Source organism: Oryzias latipes, chromosome 10 (genome assembly GCF_053564925.1).
Source record: "Oryzias latipes strain Hd-rR chromosome 10, Olatipes_Hd-rR_3.1".
In the NCBI taxonomy this organism is placed as follows: Eukaryota; Metazoa; Chordata; class Actinopteri; order Beloniformes; family Adrianichthyidae; genus Oryzias; species Oryzias latipes.
Genome location: NC_136246.1, coordinates 30,829,981 through 30,848,090, shown reverse-complemented (window position 1 = coordinate 30,848,090; position 18,110 = coordinate 30,829,981). Strand labels below are relative to the sequence as shown.

At 41.5% G+C, this 18,110-nt stretch overlaps 1 protein-coding gene across 3 annotated transcripts; it reads right to left on the bottom strand.

Moving 5' to 3' along the window:
* Window positions 1–1,688: 1,688 nt before the first annotated feature.
* On the bottom strand, window positions 1,689–15,100 carry zdhhc2 (zDHHC palmitoyltransferase 2). Of its 3 annotated transcripts, none has more exons than XM_011480521.4 (14): window positions 14,721–15,088; window positions 12,441–12,467; window positions 10,867–10,961; window positions 9,084–9,204; window positions 8,866–8,935; window positions 8,721–8,753; window positions 8,205–8,325; window positions 8,033–8,071; window positions 5,502–5,634; window positions 4,924–5,050; window positions 2,835–2,918; window positions 2,603–2,721; window positions 2,120–2,187; window positions 1,689–2,039 (listed from the first exon to the last, which is right to left on the bottom strand). In XM_011480521.4, the coding sequence occupies exons 1-13, from the start codon at window positions 14,845–14,847 to the stop codon at window positions 2,147–2,149; spliced, it is 1,137 nt and encodes a 378-aa protein (XP_011478823.1). In that variant the 5' UTR covers window positions 14,848–15,088; the 3' UTR covers window positions 1,689–2,039; window positions 2,120–2,146. The 3 variants fall into 3 exon arrangements, with proteins under 3 accessions (XP_011478823.1, XP_004073628.1, XP_020562444.1); XM_020706785.3 differs by having other exon boundaries at window positions 1,894–2,031; XM_004073580.5 differs by lacking the exon at window positions 8,033–8,071 and having other exon boundaries at window positions 14,721–15,100.
* Window positions 15,101–18,110: the final 3,010 nt, after the last annotated feature.

Genomic DNA, 18,110 nt, shown 5'->3' with positions numbered 1-18,110 from the left:
AACTCCACACAAAAAGGGACTTGAACCAAGGGCCTTCTTGCTGTGAGGCATGAGCGCCAACCACTGCGCAGCTAGCTTTTTCTCACAGACTATAATATAGATTTACATTCAAAACTGCCCCTATGGTGAGAGGGGTTGTGTGTCCGTCCACATGAGGCACCTGTTCACGTGAGGACAGGCCGCAGAGACACTAACCAGGGCAAAACATGAGAAATAGTCAAACTGGTGCATTATCCTGGCAGATAACATCAGACTGCAGGAGTGTGCTCCAGCTAATTTGCATCAATTTAGCCCTGTGATGAACAGGTGGCCTGCAGTAGCAGATTGTATGTGTTTGTATCATTTCATCACATTTTCATCACGCCGTGGTGCAGAGGTAGAGCGGTTGACCTCTGATCGGAAGATTGCAGGTCAAAGTGCCCTTGGGCAAGAACCCCACACTGCTCCTGGTGGGTAACCCTTGAGCTATCCTAGGCACGTTAACGTTGGGAGTTGGGTCATGCACTTATGCGCTGTATAAGTGCATGTCATTTACCTTTTTTCAAATTTCACATTGTGGGGTCAACAAACTCAGAACTTGGCATCAGTATCTATTGAATCACAGCATCGGTGGCCGCTGCACGTTGAGCTGCACATCCTAAAATCCAAAGCCAAGAATGGCGACGAAACGATGCAGAACACACTTCCTCCACTGAGGTGCACCAAAAACACTTTGACCTTTTGCTCTGTTTCAGCCATGGGGCTGAACGGTGGTGTAGTGGCTAGTGCCCCTGCTTACCAGCAAGAAAACCCCTGGTTCAAATCCCAGCCCCCGCTCAAGTCTGGGCCCCCTCCCACAGTCCAAAAACATGCCTCATAGGTTGATAGGTTTCTCTAAATTGCTCCTAGAATGTGCATGTGGCCCTGCAACACAATGAGGTGGATTTTGCCTCACCCAATGAGACATGGGATAGGCTCCAGCAACCCCCAAAAGGGATTCAGTAGGTCTGGAAAACAGATGGAGGGTTGGAAATTCCACAGAAGAAAAATAGTGGTGTGGGCCAATCACATCCAGCAAATTACCTACTACAGACCCACATGTTTTAAAGCTAAAACACTGGTTGGTGTGGAGTTTTTAGCAGACGGACTCAGACAGAAATAACAATGTCATAGTCAGGCGTCCCAATACTTTTGTCCATAAACATGTAACTACAGTAAATTTACTCTTCAGCGCAGCCACAGCAGGTGAAACCGGACAAAACCTGACGCAATCTGGGTTCTTTAAGATGAACAAATCTGCAGCAGACTCACAGAAACTTTTTTTTTTTTTCCCGCAGCAGTGGGTCGGCCGACCCGCCAGAGAAAGAAACAGTCAGGAAGCTTGTGGCCAGCAGCTTGGTGTGAACTGCCAAACAGTACTTCAGATATTTGGCAGGAGGGAGGAAGAGGAGGAGAGAGGGGAGGGGGGGGGACTGGACACTTTAGCAGCACAGAGCACCTTTGGGTGAAATGTCCTCACTCGTGCTGTCAGGAGTCAAAAGAGCCCTTGTTGTATATTACTAATGACTACACTTTTTTTTTTTTTTTTTGCTTCGAAAACAAGTTTGTGTTGACATCCTGAGATGAGAACATGCGTCACTTACACAATACTCCATGGGGAGGGAAGAAGAGTCCGCCTCCTTCAAGAAACACGCCGAAAACTAACCGTCTGCACATCCACACGTTTACTTTTTGTAACCATCTTCAACATTTGGCAAACTGCTTTTTCTAATTATTTTGTACAGAATTTTCAGGAAAAATTCATCTGATGCTCATTTAGAAAAGACAAATACAAAACATCAACTCCACCACTGCCGTGTGCATATTTACATACAGATCACAGCCGATCGCTGGAATGCAATTCGGATTTCCGTTTGCCGGACTCAGACAAACAGGTGATAAGAATAGCGATGATAACTAACGAGAAGAAGAATAACTCCGCCTCAGGGGGCGGATGTCTACACCACGTCACACTCTGACAGGCACAGAGGGGGGCGGCATCCATCCATCCATCCATCCATCTGGTGGAGGAGAAAACCAAACAAAAATATGTTTTTATCTCACTTTTCGCCGCATGTTTTCTGTGTGACTGTAAACCCACTTTGTGGTTCAAAGTTGTCGACCGGACTCAAGCTTCATTCTCTATGGTCATTCCAGGGTTGTTGGCGCCTAAGTAAAGACACAGAAAAGTAAAATGTGTTTCATGAATTGCATTCGGCATGAATTATAAAGGTAGGAGGCTGTTTTTCTTTAATTCAAAGGTTAAAAAAAACGTTTTTTAAAGGATATTCCAGTTCAGCAGCCTAACCAATTCCAATAATAAAACCATGCAAACAATTTATCTCTTTTAACTTGATATTTATTGAATTCAGTGCATCATGCATTGTATGTAAAAGTACAAATATGTTTACTTATGATTAAAAAGTTATCATTATGGCCTTTTTGCTCATTTATTTAATGATCTATATTTCATTTTATTGGTGCCATTTATCATTTTGTCTTGCATTATGCATTTCCTTTGCAAAGGAACGTACGTGTTAAAAGAAAAAAAAAGTGCTGCATAAATCAAGGTGAACTCAGTTACCTTTCCTTTCCTTGTCTGCTGCACTTTCATTTTCTGCCCAGGAGGGGGTGCTGGTGAGCAGCCTGCTCTGGCTCTCTCTCAGCGGTTTGGACGGGAACTGATGGCGGCCCTCTGCTGAACTAAAATGACCCACACACACTCACAAAACGTCACTTAGAGATCCAATTTAACCTTGCGTGTTAGGAATGAATGGCTTCTTTGATCTGAAAGGATTGGAGCCGTTCCCGCTCACCTCTTGCTGGCAGAGTTGGAGCTCGTGGGTGACTCGGGGTCCATATTTACCAGGCAGGTTGGGAATGAGCAGCCATCGCCCAAACTATAAAATCATTAAAGAGGAAACATTTTATTCTGACTGTAATTTCAGATCCAACACATTTACAAATGCTTTCGAAATCTTTTTCTGTTAAAATACTGGTTACCTTTTCCAGTTGTCCAAAAAATATTAACAAATTTTGATCAATTAGGTCTGACAGGTCAGCACATGGACTGGATCACAGCATCCGAGCTTTGTGCTTGCTGACCTGAAGCATAAACCTTTTCTTCATTGTGAAATTCAATTCAATTTCAATTCAATTCAATTTTATTTGTATAGCCCAAATTCACAACAGTTGTCTCGATGGGCTTCGTATCGGTAATTGAAAAAGTAAAACATAAAATCAAAAGATCATGAATCACAGAATTCAATAGGAAAAAGCTAAATTGCACTAACTAAACAGACTAAACTCAACTGGACATCCCTGCCCTTAGACCCTCCTTCGCGGTGTAGGTACCGGATGTTCTCGGGTTGCCGGATGTTCTCGGGGTCCTTCAGGGCCCTTCAAATGAGTTATATCACTAGAGGAGACATCACGTGGTTCCTCATGGGAGGAGAGCACCGCCATCTTGGTGAGGTCAAGTTTTGAAGACCAAACCACTTTTATAACATTTAATAAAGAGCTCTGTTTTTGCTTTCAATCACTTCATTATATGAAAAAGAAGATTGAAATTGCTTAGTTTTGTTCAGAAATACAAACTTCACGAGTACCCCTAACTTAACTAGTATTAGACTACTTAGATTTATTTCTATGTTCCTTTATTTTATTTTACTTATGTTTTTATTTATTTGTGTGTTATGTTCATTGTTTCTCTTTTTCCCCTCTATTCTTTATTTTCTATGTCATTATTTTATATTTGGCAATGGTGACTGATCTTCGAGGCAATATTGATTACATCGTAATTGTTCGTTGTTAACGTTAATGTCATTGTTAATGTATGATACCGCAATTGTCAATAAAGTTTTTTTAAAAACTTAGCGACGTTAACTCATTGGTCGTGGCAACTTACAGCCAATCAAATAGTGTGACGTCATCATTGGTCGAAGGACCCCGAAGGACCCCGAGAACATCCGGCAACCCGAGAACATCCGGTACCCACACCGGCAATCCTTCTGTCTCGTCTGTTTTCTGGTCGTGCTTTCACTGATCGTACTGTGAGTTATTTGCAACGTGTTTTTAACACATTTTGTAGCCTTTTTCTGATGTTGGAAGACCTAAATTAACAAAATGTATGTAATATAAACAAAGAGATAATGGGAAATGGGGGCAGGCTCACTCTGCACCATTAGTTCCGCCCACTACACAGAAACGATGTCTCAGGATGACACACGTGTTTCTTTTTTGGCCAAAAACAGCACAATCATGATTAAAAGACCACTGGGAAGGCTTTTAAAATAGATCAAAAGATGATTGGAGTTTAAAACTATAAAATATTTTAATATTTTTCTTCCAGTCGTTCAATAATCATCTACTTAATCCTTAGTCTCTGCTCATGTTGGTGGTTTACAATGATGCAGACCAAAAAGGTTTATGGACGTCAAAATGTTTTGTTTAGAACAAACACGATAACAGTTCTGACACATAATTGTGATACCTGTTGGAATAAATCCCTGTAACTTCCTAAATATTTCAGGGAAGCTTCCTCTGTTTTTTAAGTCTTTTACATATTGTTTAGAACTTGTCTTTGCTTTGCTTTTTTTATATACATTTTTATTGTGTCCTGACAATTTTGATATTTGTTGTAGAAACATGAAATCAGTTTGGTCACAATTTTTTAGATTTTTGCAGTAAAAAAAATGAAATTTACCACTCGGAATTTAGTTTTTGTTTACAGTTTCAGGTTTTTTGTGGAATTATTGTATAATACAATGAAAAAAATCTTTTAGAAGAGAAGCTGGGGTTGGACCTAAAAGCATTGTGAAAAAAAACAGCTTTTAAAGATAAACTGTTAGAGCAAACTGGAAAGTTGAAGAAACTCCCAAAGGAGCCTCCGGTGGATGGTCTTACCTGGAGAAGACAGGAACAGGCCAGTACTTCGCTTCATCTCCAAAGACTTGGCGGAAATTCTTACTGACCCCCAAACTGAATCCGTTCTTGTCCGTGCCATGACGAAACACAGGAGCTCGCACTGCCTCTGGGAAAACAGAGATAGGAAGTCGGTCAGCCTTCTGAGACTTCATAAAATCTGTTATCTGTGTGATGACAGGAGATCGGTCAGGCGGCAGATGAATGGCATCAACGGGAAGAGAAAGTGTCTGTTGATCTTCACCAGGTGTGAGTTCTCCTTCTGAACAGCAGATCGTGTCTGTTTCCAAGCCGCTTGCTGCTGTGAGCCTTGTTTCCTTGCATTACTCTGTAACTTACTCCTGGATTATCCACTCCCCTCAAGACAAAGTGTCCCACTGTGTCCTCCTAATGAGGGACTCACACTGACAATGGCTCAGAGAGCAGAGCTCATCTCGTTTAAGAAGCGGCACAAAAATGCTGCGAACCCTTCCTTCAGATTTATAGTAAAAGGTAAACTGGGATTAGTTTGCAAACAGCAGCAGCAAGGTGGTGGTGGTGGTGGTGGGGGGCACACCCACCGAGCGTGGATCTGTTCTTGCAGACGAGCCAGCAGTGATAGATGAAGAGCGAAGCCAGGCTGACGGAAAACATGGACGCCGAGAAGAAGAGGAAGAGGATGTGGAACTTCGCCTGGGTGTCCGGGAGGCCTTTCTGAGGGAAGAGAAGCAGGATTTAGGCCGCCACGCACCAGAACAAACACCGGAGATGCCTGCCGGCTGCTCAGCTGGACCGCAGGACAAATTCTACTCTATGGGGGTGCTGCAAGCAGCGGGCTGCAAAGGTTTTCGACTCTCAGGCTCACTAGAAGTTACAGCAAAAAGTTCCAGTCAGAGAAACTACATGTCTAGCCCTTTGGCTATCTTGTGGGGTCCAGATGACCCCACTCCCAACGTTAACGTGCCTCCAACGTCATCTAGACCCCACAAGACAGTGGCCTGAAACTTTCTTCTTCAATGATTTTTGATCGTCACTGGTGTCCATGGGTTACATGAAATCTTTCCCCCTTTATCCACCTTTGTCATGGTAGGGAGAACACGTCAATAAAAGGGTGGGGTCATCTAAGAAGGGTTAAAATTGTGTATTCTAATTACTAGAGCAAAACGAATAAATTTGAGTGTTAATGGCTAATTTAAAGATTTCATTTGTCCCAAAAGGACAGGACGGCACAACTTATGTGAAGAAATCTTCCCAAGAAAAGTTCTGAGTTTTATTGACACATTTTTTCACTTCTAACAGAGGAAAAATGTCTTATATCCTATAGTTTGTAACTTTTTTTTGAAGAAAATCTTTACCAGTGTGGCCAGAAGGGGCGGGGCGCCCATGAGAGGTTTATAAAGATAAACTCCTACCATCATTTAAACAGCAACTTTAGTGGAGTAAAACTGAGTCTCTAGAAAGTCTGTTCATTTCAGGATGACCAATCAAACTGCTGAGAATGTTCTGGACTGGAGACAAAATTCACTCTTATTTTCTGACTTGCAAGAAAAGTAATTCTACATAATTAGACAGTTTTTCAACAGCAAAGAAATCTTAGTTTAAGAAAATAATTTTTTTCCTTAAAGTAAGAATTTTCTGTAAGACGAATTTTCTCATCTCATTAGCAGATTTTTTTAAATTAATCAATTAATTAATATTACTTATTTGAAAAAAAAACTTTTTTAAGTATTAAAATTTGTTTAACTTATTTCTTGTTCCTGTTATTTGTACTTTGAAATAAGAGGGTGCACCCAGGAGAGGTTTATAAAGATAAACTTCTACCAGCATACAAATAATGAGCCACTAACCCAGCTCCTGCTTTAGACATCATTCACTTTAAATTACTCTTTTTGTTGGAAAACTACATATACAATTACTTCATCTCTGAATTAAATAAAGGACTTTTTTTCTTATAGTTGATTGTTTTCCACATAGTATGACGTTTGTATTTTTGTTTTAAAATAGGGATATTTTTACATCCACATTTTAGAAAATTTCTGCAGGATCTGGACCCAAAAATAAATAGAATAGAATAGAAAGATCTAGATCTGCAAAGCTTCTTTTAAATGTTGACTCTTTCTTAACAATTCTCTAAAGCAGTGTTTCCGAACCCTGGCTCTAGGAACACTGTCCTGCATGTTTTCTATATTGCCCTGCTTAACCCTTGTGCTATCCTAGGCACTTTAACGTTGGGAGTTGGGTCATCTAGACCCATTAGACAGTGCTCTGAACCTTTTTTCTTCAATGATTTGTGATCTTCACTGGTGTCCATGGATTATATGAAATCTTTCCACCTTTATCCACCTTTGTCAAGGTAGGGAGAACACCTCAAGGAAGGGTGGGGTCATCTAAGATAGCACAAGGGTTAAGCAAACTGGATTCAGTTCATCATCAGCTTCTGCAAAACCCTAATAATGACAGTCATTAGAGGTAGGTATGTTTGAGCAGGGTGGGATTGCAAAAAAAAAAAGGCAGGACAATTGGGAAACTGCTCTCAGCCATGGTCACTGTCGTTGTTTCAATGGTCAACCGTGGCGAAATTTAGTCTTAATCCAACCCAAACAGTTGGAAACTTGTGTTTTTTTAGAATTGAATAGACTGCCTTTATTGTCACTGTGCACATGTACAATTTGCATCATACGCGTGTACAATGAAATGAAAATGAATCTTTTGGTTCATTTCTTCAGAACACAATAACTTCTGCTTTTTTTGTGCAATCTGATGTTTTCAGCTCTTAAAACTAAACGTACACTCAGATCAGGAATTGCAGAAACTCCAGCAAACATCTTTAGAAGCATCTCTGAGTAGATTCCTCTCCTCATTTTCTGTTTTTTCTTTTCCATTCTCCTTTTTACAGATGGGAAATCTGTTTTCTCACAGACTTTTCTGGTTTTAATTAAACCCCATCGGCCTTCTGGGAAATGCTCCCAGAGTTGCTGGCAGGACGAACACAAAAAGCCCCCCAAAAAACTAGTGAAGGTGTGAAAAGCTTTGGAAGAGTCAGCTAAGAACTCAACGCTATTGGGCTGCCAGCCTCTACTTTAGTATTTTTAGCTATCTAATTTATGCATACCAGGTATTCTTTCAGACGGAAATGTGCTTTACCACCAGCCTTGCAAAAAGAACACATTAAAACACATTTTTTAAAACAAATATTAAACTATATATTTAATTTCTTTTAACAATTTTTGCGTCTTGAAACTTTCCGAAAATAAATTATGTGGGTTGCGATTTGCAGTACTTACTGTCCAAAACTTAATGAAGTACTGAAGATCGGTTGCTGTTACAAAAAGGCAATAAAGCAGTGAGTATGCTAGGAACAGCATGAAGTATTTGTAGTTGGAGAATCCCACACAGTTGTTCACCCTGTTGAAAGAAAGAGGTGCAGACAGGTTGGGAGAAAGCCAATCCTTTGTTGTTGTTTTTTTGCAAAAGCATCTTTATGATGACATTCTTTTTGCAGTGTCCACATCCATTTAAGTCTAAGTGTGCTAAAGAAAAAAAGGAAACTTTACTTTAAACTAAATGGTAAATATTTATTTTATAGTTTTTTTCATGGCAGAGATGCACTGACAACTTGGAGCAAAGGGGTTCTGCATTTCAACACAGCCTGGTCCTCCAAACAAAGGCTGTCCGCTCTACCTCTGCGCTCTGGCCTCCCTGAGGAGTGATGTAGGTGTTTTACTGCAGGAGTTCATAACACTGAAATGCAGTGGAACGGTGTCACAGGTGTCTGTTGAATGAAAGAGCATAGTACGTACCAGGGGCAGTGGTGATCCATCTTTAGGATGCATCTGTAATGCAGCAGGGTCAGACATACGTGTAATTAAATTTTACTCCGTCTGCCAGAGTTTGATATATATTGCGCAGGCTATTCTCTATACAAGCGGGAGCTCAGAGCCATACTTATCACAGACTGAACAATGGTGGCATCGATCAGGCTTCAGCAGCTGGCAGCGGTCACAATAACGGATCGCTGAGAAAACACAGTCCATTCAATCACACAAACCATCAAAAGCAGCTTCCCCTGACCTCAGCATGCAGAATTACACAAGTTCTGAATGAGCTACACTCAAATCCAGACCCCTCCAGCTGCCGTGCGTCATCAGCAGCGTGTGCTGTACCTCCAGAGTTGGTGCGAGTGTAAATTGGCAGATCCTTGGCGATCCTCCTCAGGATTTCCTGCTGGGACTCCCCCCGGTTTTCACTCTCCAGCAGCTCCTTGTCAGAGTGCGACAGGTGGAACTTTGTAGGGCAGAAGAAAGACAAATAAAACTGCTTTTCAACAAGAGCTGACAAATTCTACCAGATAAGCGAGTGAGAATCAGAAAGAGGCTATTTCATTTGTTTGGCTCCTGGCGTCCCTGCAGGAAAACAGGGGGAGGAGCAACACAGAGCTCAAGCATTACTTTCAAACATGGAGGGGATTTATGATGAAACGGTAGAAACGGAGAGTTTAAACAACACAGCATGCAGAAAACGCATTGATGTAACCCAAAACTTAAGGAATCCATCTGTCCCTTCTCGGTCAGCATGTGGATTTAAATAAAAAAGTGGAGGCATCTTCTCCACCATGCATTTATATTTGCTCTCAGGCCAATTGCTGCCCCAGACTCATCTGCTGCAAATTTTATTAGTCTAAATGCAGCCATCAACCGCAGTGGGAAGCTGTAACCTACATGTTCTCCTTGAAGTCCCACTCCAGAAGGAAACCCTTTTTTTTATGGTTTTAACATTTTTCTTGATCATTAGTTTTATTCAAATTGTGTCGCTCTGCAGAAACTATGTCCTAGAAAGCGACCGTCCCCCCCCCCCGATTATTTTGGCTAAAAGCGACATCATTGACCTGGGTGTGAAACTTGATGCTGCCCTGATGCTCGACCTACAAATAAACGCTGTGACCAGGTCCTGCTTTTTTCAAATGCGACGTCTGGCTAGGATTAAGTCCGTATCAAAAACGAACCTTGAAATTGAGATCCATGCCTTCGTGTTGTCCAGACTAAATTATTGCAGTTCTTCACATGCTGGCTTTCCCAAGGCGTCTGTAGCCAGACTGCAACTGGTCCAAAATGCAGCAGCAAGCGTTATTTGTGGGGCAAAGAAGTTTGACCACATAACACCAATCTTGGCCTCTTTGAACTGGCTGCCAGTGGAATACTTGTTTTTTTATCAAAATTCTGGTCCTTACTTTGAAGTCCTTGGCAGGGATAGCCCCTTCCTACCTCTCCAGCCTGCTTTTAAGACAGTACAGTCCTCACGGACCAGCCTGTGTTAATGGTTCCCAGAACAAAACGTACGTTTCGGGGGGACCGTCCATTTGCTGTGTTGGCTCCTAAACTATGGAACCAGTTGCCACCGGCAACTAGAGAGGTCACGCTCTTGGAGAGTTTTAAGAAATAATTTTTCCTCCATTTTAGCGTTTTAGCATCAGCCTAGCCCTGGTTTTAATTTCTTTCTTTGTTTTTATGATGTTTTAATTTGTTTTTATGGTTTTTATTTATTCTATTCACGTCTCTACGATGCTGAATTTGGTTTTGTGCTTTCAATTCTTGTATGCTTTGCTCTCCATGTGTACACCCTTGGCTAGTGGTGGAAGGTTCTTTATAAATAAACAAATGATGATGATGATGATGATGATAATCATAACTGAGTGGGTCTGTAATTGTGCTGTCTTAGGCACTTTTACGTTGGGAGTGGGGTCATCCAGACCCACTAGACAGTGCTCTGAACCTTTTTTCTTCAATGATTTGTGATCTTCACTGGTGTCCATGGATTACATGAAATCTTTCCACCTTTATCCACCTTTGTCATGGTAGGGAGAACACGTTAATGTAAGGGGGGGTCATCTAAGATAGCACAAGGGTTAAGCGTTCTCATCCCAGTCGAGTCACAAGCAGACACACTCACCTCCTTCAGGGGGTTCATCGGCTTGGTGAAGATGGTTTGCCAGTAGGCCCACACAAACATGAGGAAAATGACGTGGTACGCCAGCAAGTACACCACTGCAAACGGAAAACATCACAACGGCACCGTGAGCCTTCACTCGCACAGGCTTGACCAGTCTCTCAAGGTCTGCAGCTTCTCTCTGTGTCGATAATATTAGTGTGATTCATTGTCATGCCTTTTCTTTTCTCCTGGAAAATCAATGTAGCGCTGAAATCAGTGATCATTATTCAGTGTGGTAATGCACACCCAGCCTGTCTGCAAATGTGGATAAAAATGCAGCTGAAAGAAGGATTACGAAAGACGCTTTTAAATGTCGGCTGGGCTGAGATTTTGCTGACTGACTGATAATCAGGGTGCAATTTTTTTCCTTTATTTGTCCATCAAACTTTAACATCTCGCTTTTAAGCAAAGTCGAACCTAAAATAACTGAAGCAGAAACTCCTGCAAAGTAAAAAAAAACAACTCTCATCTTACTTGAAAAACAGAAACAAATTGGTTTACCAAGGGTAAAAAATACCACTATTTATGCACAAGGATGAGACCAAGGATGGATACGAAGTGTCTCTGTAACAATTTGGTTCTCTCTGTTGTGCTTATCAAACCTAATGCAGAAATTTACTGTTGTTTTACGCTATAAAACCGTTCATATTTTTTTTTCATTTGTCATTTTTAATCACTTACATTTTTTGTTTTGACTTTGACATGAGAACTGGACTGAGTGACCCCATCCCCTCAAGTTCCAAACAGGAAGCACCAGCTGGTTCATTCAAAACTTCTGATTGACAGATTTTGTGTATTTTTCAAATGGTAGGGGTGTGGACTTCCAACAAGCTCCTTTGGCATTGGTGAGGGTGGCCACCTTAGAAAAGTTGACTCAGAGCGACTAGGACCAATTACTGCTTACTGATGTCGTGCGGCTCCAATGGTGCTGTGCGTCTCGCAAAAATCTCCCACATTTTGGATTTACGTAGCAATCATGTATAAACTATGTAAAATAGGCGTCTAATCTAAACCGACCACAGGTTTTGAATAGCTCAAAACCGAATTCCCGTAAAGACCCGTCGGCCGTAACCCTCAATGGTAATCTGCACACATCGCCGAATGACGAACGCAAAAACACACTTATGAGTTACACATATCACAATTGTATCACAAAAAACCCAGAAATTTCATATGTGGAACAGCAAAAAATGGTGGTTCAATTATCCATAATATATGTTTGCATTTTTTTCCTTTGTTCCTTGTGTGCCCTCAGAGCATCCATGACGCCGGGTTAGGCAGAAGTGCAAATTTGCTCTGGCCTCCTTGCAAGTCATCCTCTGAGTATGAAATAGGTATTGAATGAAAGCCTTCCGGCCACCGCAGAGATCCTGCTGAAATCATATGACACCCTTTACGCTGATAAAAGCTGATTAAAGTGTTGTAATGGGGCTCGAAGGCTGCTAAGCCTCCTCTGTCCCATAAACTCTGCTCTGCATCAAACACACAGCAGCTGAGGGTTCGTTCGATGTCAGAAGGCATTTTAAAACACTTACCCTTTTCTCCCGTGTCTTCTATGGACTCTGGAAAATATGTGATTGAGAGATAAAGTCAGGTTTGTGTTTAAAAAACAGAATAAAACGCATATTGTCTTTCATTACAAAATCAAACTGCTGGACCTGAGAACAGACTTTAAAAAAGATGATTCTGTCCTTGAATTGAGCATCCATTCTCACAAAATCAACATTGCAGCCAGTTTAGATGATTATACTTCTATAGTACATTCAGGCATTTCTATGATGCTAGACAAAAATAAGACATCTTTGTTTGAGGAGCCTTAATAAACCTGAAAACCTCATCCTAAGAAATGAAAACAGACAGATGGAGATCTACTGGAGGGTTGGCAGACATTATTTTCACATTTGTCCTAATATCTTTGCAATGATAGGCTGAGCGCACCATTCGTCTGAGTGCACAAACATAAACACACACACACACACACAAACCCATGCAAAGGGTGTTCCAAGGAGCTGAGTCAAGGCATGCGGCCAAAAACTGTGAGCATGCTGCCTTGCCAGCATACATGCCTCCAGAGACCGACAGTGAGCGTGTGAGTGTGATCAAGGCCATGTGCAAAGATGAGTTTTAAAGTGCCTGCAAAAAGGTACTGCACCCCCGAAACCCATTCACACCTCCAGATTTCAACATTTTCTGATAAAAGAGCACCAGCTGTTCAGACGCTGGAGTTCGCTGCTTTCAAAGGAAGTGGGTCAGCGGCAGATTGCTTGGGGTGAATCATGGAAGCCAGACAATGGGATTAACTCAGTTGAGGAGTATCAGCTGATGATACTTTCACACAACTGGCTCTGTCTGTCCACTGAGCACATGCTTGGTGCCTGAGCATCATGTTCACAGGATGATATTTTCATCGCTATGTCCCGTGTAAACAAAGTTATACACAATTTTACTTTGGTTCTACAAAAAGCAAACCAAAGTAGAAAGAAGTGGAATTTTCTCTTGACAATCTGGTGACCAACTAAAGCGACCAACTGCATAGAAGTCGGATCAGCCTTGAAACAAGAACTCCTTCAGGGAAAAGCTAACACATTCCCTGAGAGTTCTTCCCTTTATTCTCGGGTTTGGTCTCATTAAACCATTTTAGTTACATCCCCTGTATTTTGATAAGAACTTCCTTTGAAGTAGTCTGACTGGCTGCCAAATGGGGCGCAAGAGATGGGACCCCTCTGAGACATCCTAGAAACCGTTCCAATCCAGGTCAACTCCGTCTTCAGCGCTCATCGAGGAGGCCTGACCACAACATCCAACCTTCAGCAGTCAGAGAGCAGCTCTGACCCAAACATCCATTAAGGTTGGAATCCTCGCCAACAACCAATGCTGTCTGAGGCATTGCATATAAATTCAGATCTGGACGAGTGCACAATCCTGCAGCTAATACTGTAAGACTTTAAGCTACTGCTCATATAGTAACAGCAGGGAGATGGTCTAATCCTTTCCTTACGTCCTGTGTTACTCCAAATGCAGGGGCGGAGCTAAAAGGGGAGTCCAGTGCCTCTACTGACTTAAGCCTGACCCCACTTAAGCAAGTTGTTAGGACTTGGACCATTCAACTTGTGGAGCTGCATTTAGAAAAATATGTTCACCAATGCATTTTTAGTTTAATATTAAATAGAATATTTATCCATCTTCTTGCTGAAGCGTTTCCCAGCTGATGTTGGGTGACGGCGGGCTACACCCCGGACAGATTGCCAGTCTTGCAGAAATAAATATGCAAAATCAACACAATAAAATGTCAGATTTAAATCCATTAAATATTTTTATTTAAAAAATAAATTTGGATTTTTAAGTTTAATTTTGAATTATATTTTACTTGGTCAAATATCTCGATATAATGCCTTCTTTAAATGCCGCATTTGATGTGTTTTGTTGACTTCATGTGGGAATTATTTTTATCAATTGTTCCAATACTTTGATATTGGAACCAACTGCAGATTTTTTTAAATAATCTTGAGTTTTGAATCCATGCTTTTATGGTTTGTAAATAATAATCATCTTTGTATGGACATTTTTCATCTGTTTTTCTGTGTCATTGTCAGTGAGGTACAGGTCCATCCCTGTTAACGCCTAGTTCCACCCTTGCATTTGTGGGAAAACTCACTTCATGACCCCTCATGAAAAATGCATACTTAAAAAGTCCAGCGTAACATTTTCCTGCGGTCTGCGTAAATGTGCTGTCATGTCCACATGCTGCTGCGTAAATTCCCTGCATCCCCAACACACCTGACTCTGAGCCGGATACGCAAACAGCTGCGTCTTACCAATGCAAAGCTGCAAAACATACGCATAGTACGACCAAGCCACGATGACCGCGATGAACAGGACCGGGATCCAGTACAGAACTCTCTGGCAGCCCCGCTTGATACTCCGCGATCCCGACGGTGCCATGGTCCAGGAGCGGATCCTTCCCGGTGCGCATTCGTGTGCTGCTCCTGCCCTCGTCTCCGTCGCTGCGTGCGTGAGTCTGTGTGCGCCGCCTTGTAGGCTGTCACTGCATCGCAGCTCCGAGTCTGATCAGCTTCAGACGCAACATCCTACGCCAGACTCCAGCCTGCCTCCACCCCCCTGCTGCTGCAGCCGCTGCTGCCTGCGCGGAGCTCTCCCCTTAGTCGTCCTGACCACAGACTACAACACAATACCAGAAGGCTCGTTACTCTCGCTCGGATGCAGGGCTAGGAGTCCGCCCCTCCTGCCCCCCTTCAGGGTTGCCATGGCGTCCGAGAGATGCTGCAAGTCAGGGGATTTATTTATTCATTGTGCGCAGGAGATGGAGTTCATCGGGTTCAAACTCGGGAGTGTAAACCCTCCGTGAGGGAAACACCTCAACACGCGCAAGCTGTGTATTTACCTCCCATCTAAATGCACAAGTCTGCAGTTGAATGCACAATGATCAGCTCCATATTTTATAACCAGAATGTTCTCATTTCCTGTCGTGGAGGAGCGCGTCTGACAGATCCACGTGGTCCCGGCTGCTTCATATCTGCAGCATCCACAGAGGCTTTTGTTCCCCTCTCCCTCTTTGTTTCAAATGTCGCTTTACCTTAAGTGGTCAAAGAGGTGAGTGGGCGGCTGCAGACAGACACATTATAGAGTTAGACCAACAGAAATCACAAATGTCTGCTGATGTTTGGAACGAAAGTTGTTTTAAATGCAGCAAAACCTGAAATGAAAGGTTTATTTTAAAAAAGAAGGGTTTCATCATGGAGACCTCTTGTTTGATTCATGACATTTCATCACCTGAGATGTTCAAATAACACAAAATGTTTCTCTGTGGGCCCAAAATTGTGTGCATGAGGGTGATGAAAAATAAAAGTTGTTTCTCTGAAGACCCAAACCCAACCCGTCCATGCATTTTCAGAACCCACTAAATCCCTTCCAGGGTGCTGGAGCCCATCCCACCTACAGTTGGTTGTACATCCTGAACAGGTCGCCAGTCTGTTGCAGGGTCACTCACACGCACTCATGCACACCTAGGGGCAATTTAAAACACCAACGAACCTATGAAGCGGGTTTTTGGCCTGTGGGAAGAACACGTGTCAAAGGAGAGCATGCAAGCACAAAGAACCCAGCCAGGATTTGAGCAACAGCAAAACATCCAACTTAAATGTGTACAGTGGTCTTTCTCTTTGGGGTTTGTCTTCTTGGATGGGTTTTTATTATTCACACTTTGTTTTGTCTTCAGGTTTTCTTCAGTCAAGTCATGAATCCACAGTTTATCTCCGCTGCTTTCTGTGCAGGTAGTTGCTGCCTCATCCTGCAAAAGTTCAGGGTTTGAGGAGATTTTTTGTTTTCTCCTATAGTTCTTCTTTAGTTATAGTTTAAGTTCTTTACGTTTCTGTCACCATCGGAGGTGAGCAATAAGAGCTTACATTTACTCACATATTTATTTTAATACATTTTGGAAAAGGGTGACTGAATTTATGACAATAAAACAGAACTCTTACTTAGTTACATACGGCTGTATTTGTGAAGTTATTGGGGGTTTTTTTTGTTTGAAATTTTTGCTATACTAGGTATTATTATTTTGGCAGATAATTGCGATAAAGTCCCACTCCCACCTAATTCTGCTGCATTAGTCTTCCTTTTGTTTTTACCATTTGTTCATCAGACTAAACCTTTACCAAAACAAGGTGAAAATATGATGATTTTTTTAGAAGTTAAAGTGGAACTGAACTGTTTCTGCTGTACGCACAAAAAAATCAAGTATTACATTCCGATTGTGGTACATTGTGTGTCCACCAATGTCCAAGATTGTGTTGTTCCAGTAACCAACTGGTGTTTAGACCAGCGCAATTACCAGTACATAAAATATTCTGGCTCTTCTTTTAGGTGTCTATAATCACTTTTAATGGACAATCAGCCAATCAGAATTGAGTTAAGATTCAGTTTATTTTAATCCAGTTACTTTTTTTTTATTTTACCTAGGGAGCCGGTTTAGCTCGTGCTGGTTTGCGGCGCCTTCCGTCCGTGAACCCAGGGTTCGACTCCGGGCTGCTCCCTGTTCCCTTCTCTACTTCTGTGCTGGTCCCAAGCCCGGTTGCTTTGAGAGGGTTGCGTCAGGAAGGGCATCCGGCGTAAAACATTGCCAAGTTTACCATGCGACTCGTTCGCTGTGGCGACCCCTGATGGGAAAAGCCGAAAGGGAAACTACAACTTTTTTTTATTTTACCTGTTTTGAGGTCACAACACTTTTAACTTTGATCTAAGTGATGCTGCTCTGAAGTTTTCTTACTAGAATATATCCTTTTGGCTTCTAATTGGATGAAGCTGAGTCTTAAACATTGCTTGGTTCAGATTCTGGTACTTCAGCTGTTAAGGAAAACCATGCTGCAGAAAAGGACAAATGATGATAGAACCTCCACCGTGCTTGGTCCTGATTCCTCTCATTCCTAAAAGCCCAACTGTTTCCCTCCATCTACAGGAAAACTTGCTTGGTAAAAGTTTAGCTAGTAAAACCTTTTTTTCTTTCATACCAAACTAATTTCACCTGTTCGTTATCAACAATTAGCATAATTTAAGTACAATAAAACAGTAAAGCTGCTCTCTTCTTCCTCCTCTTCCTCCTTCTCTACAAGGAGAATAATATATGTTTTATATATATATATATATATATATATATATATATATATATATATATATATATATATATATATATATATATATATATATATATATATATATATATATTGTATATATATATATATATATATATATATATATATATATATATTGTATATATATATAATAATATATCAAATATGTTCTAACCTCAACTCTCAGGATGTCAAAGTGCCAGGAATTCTGCTGTAAAAATCTCCTTTTTTTTTATATATGACCTGCAGTGAATGAAATCCTTAAAAGACCCCTTTGTGTCCATTCCCTGAGTGCAAGATTCAAATGTGAGCAAATAATTACCCCATCAAATTAATCATTTAAAGAAGATGAAAGTCCCCGATGGGTCTGGAGCACCCGCCTCGTCGCAGGTTCCTGGTGATTAATAATGTTAATGATTTCCCTTCAGATTGAGCTGAAAGCATTTATCCTGCCATCAGTCCACTGTAAACACACTGAAAAAATGCGGCTGCAGGGAGGAAGGAGACTCTTCGATTCCTATGTGCAAGAACACAAAAAAAAAAAAAAATTTTGCAAAA

What these genes read in the sequence shown, in the direction of transcription:
- zdhhc2 (XM_011480521.4), bottom strand. Translation starts at nt 14,847, where the DNA reads ATGGCACCGTCGGGATCGCGGAGTATCAAGCGGGGCTGCCAGAGAGTT. An exon ending in CATTGTTCAGTCTGTGATAA is followed by an intron (nt 8,754 to 8,865) that starts GTATGGCTCTGA and finishes GCTGCATTACAG; the next exon opens with ATGCATCCTAAAGATGGATC. An exon ending in CCTGTTCCTGTCTTCTCCAG is followed by an intron (nt 2,919 to 4,923) that starts GTAAGACCATCC and finishes ATGATTTTATAG; the next exon opens with TTTGGGCGATGGCTGCTCAT.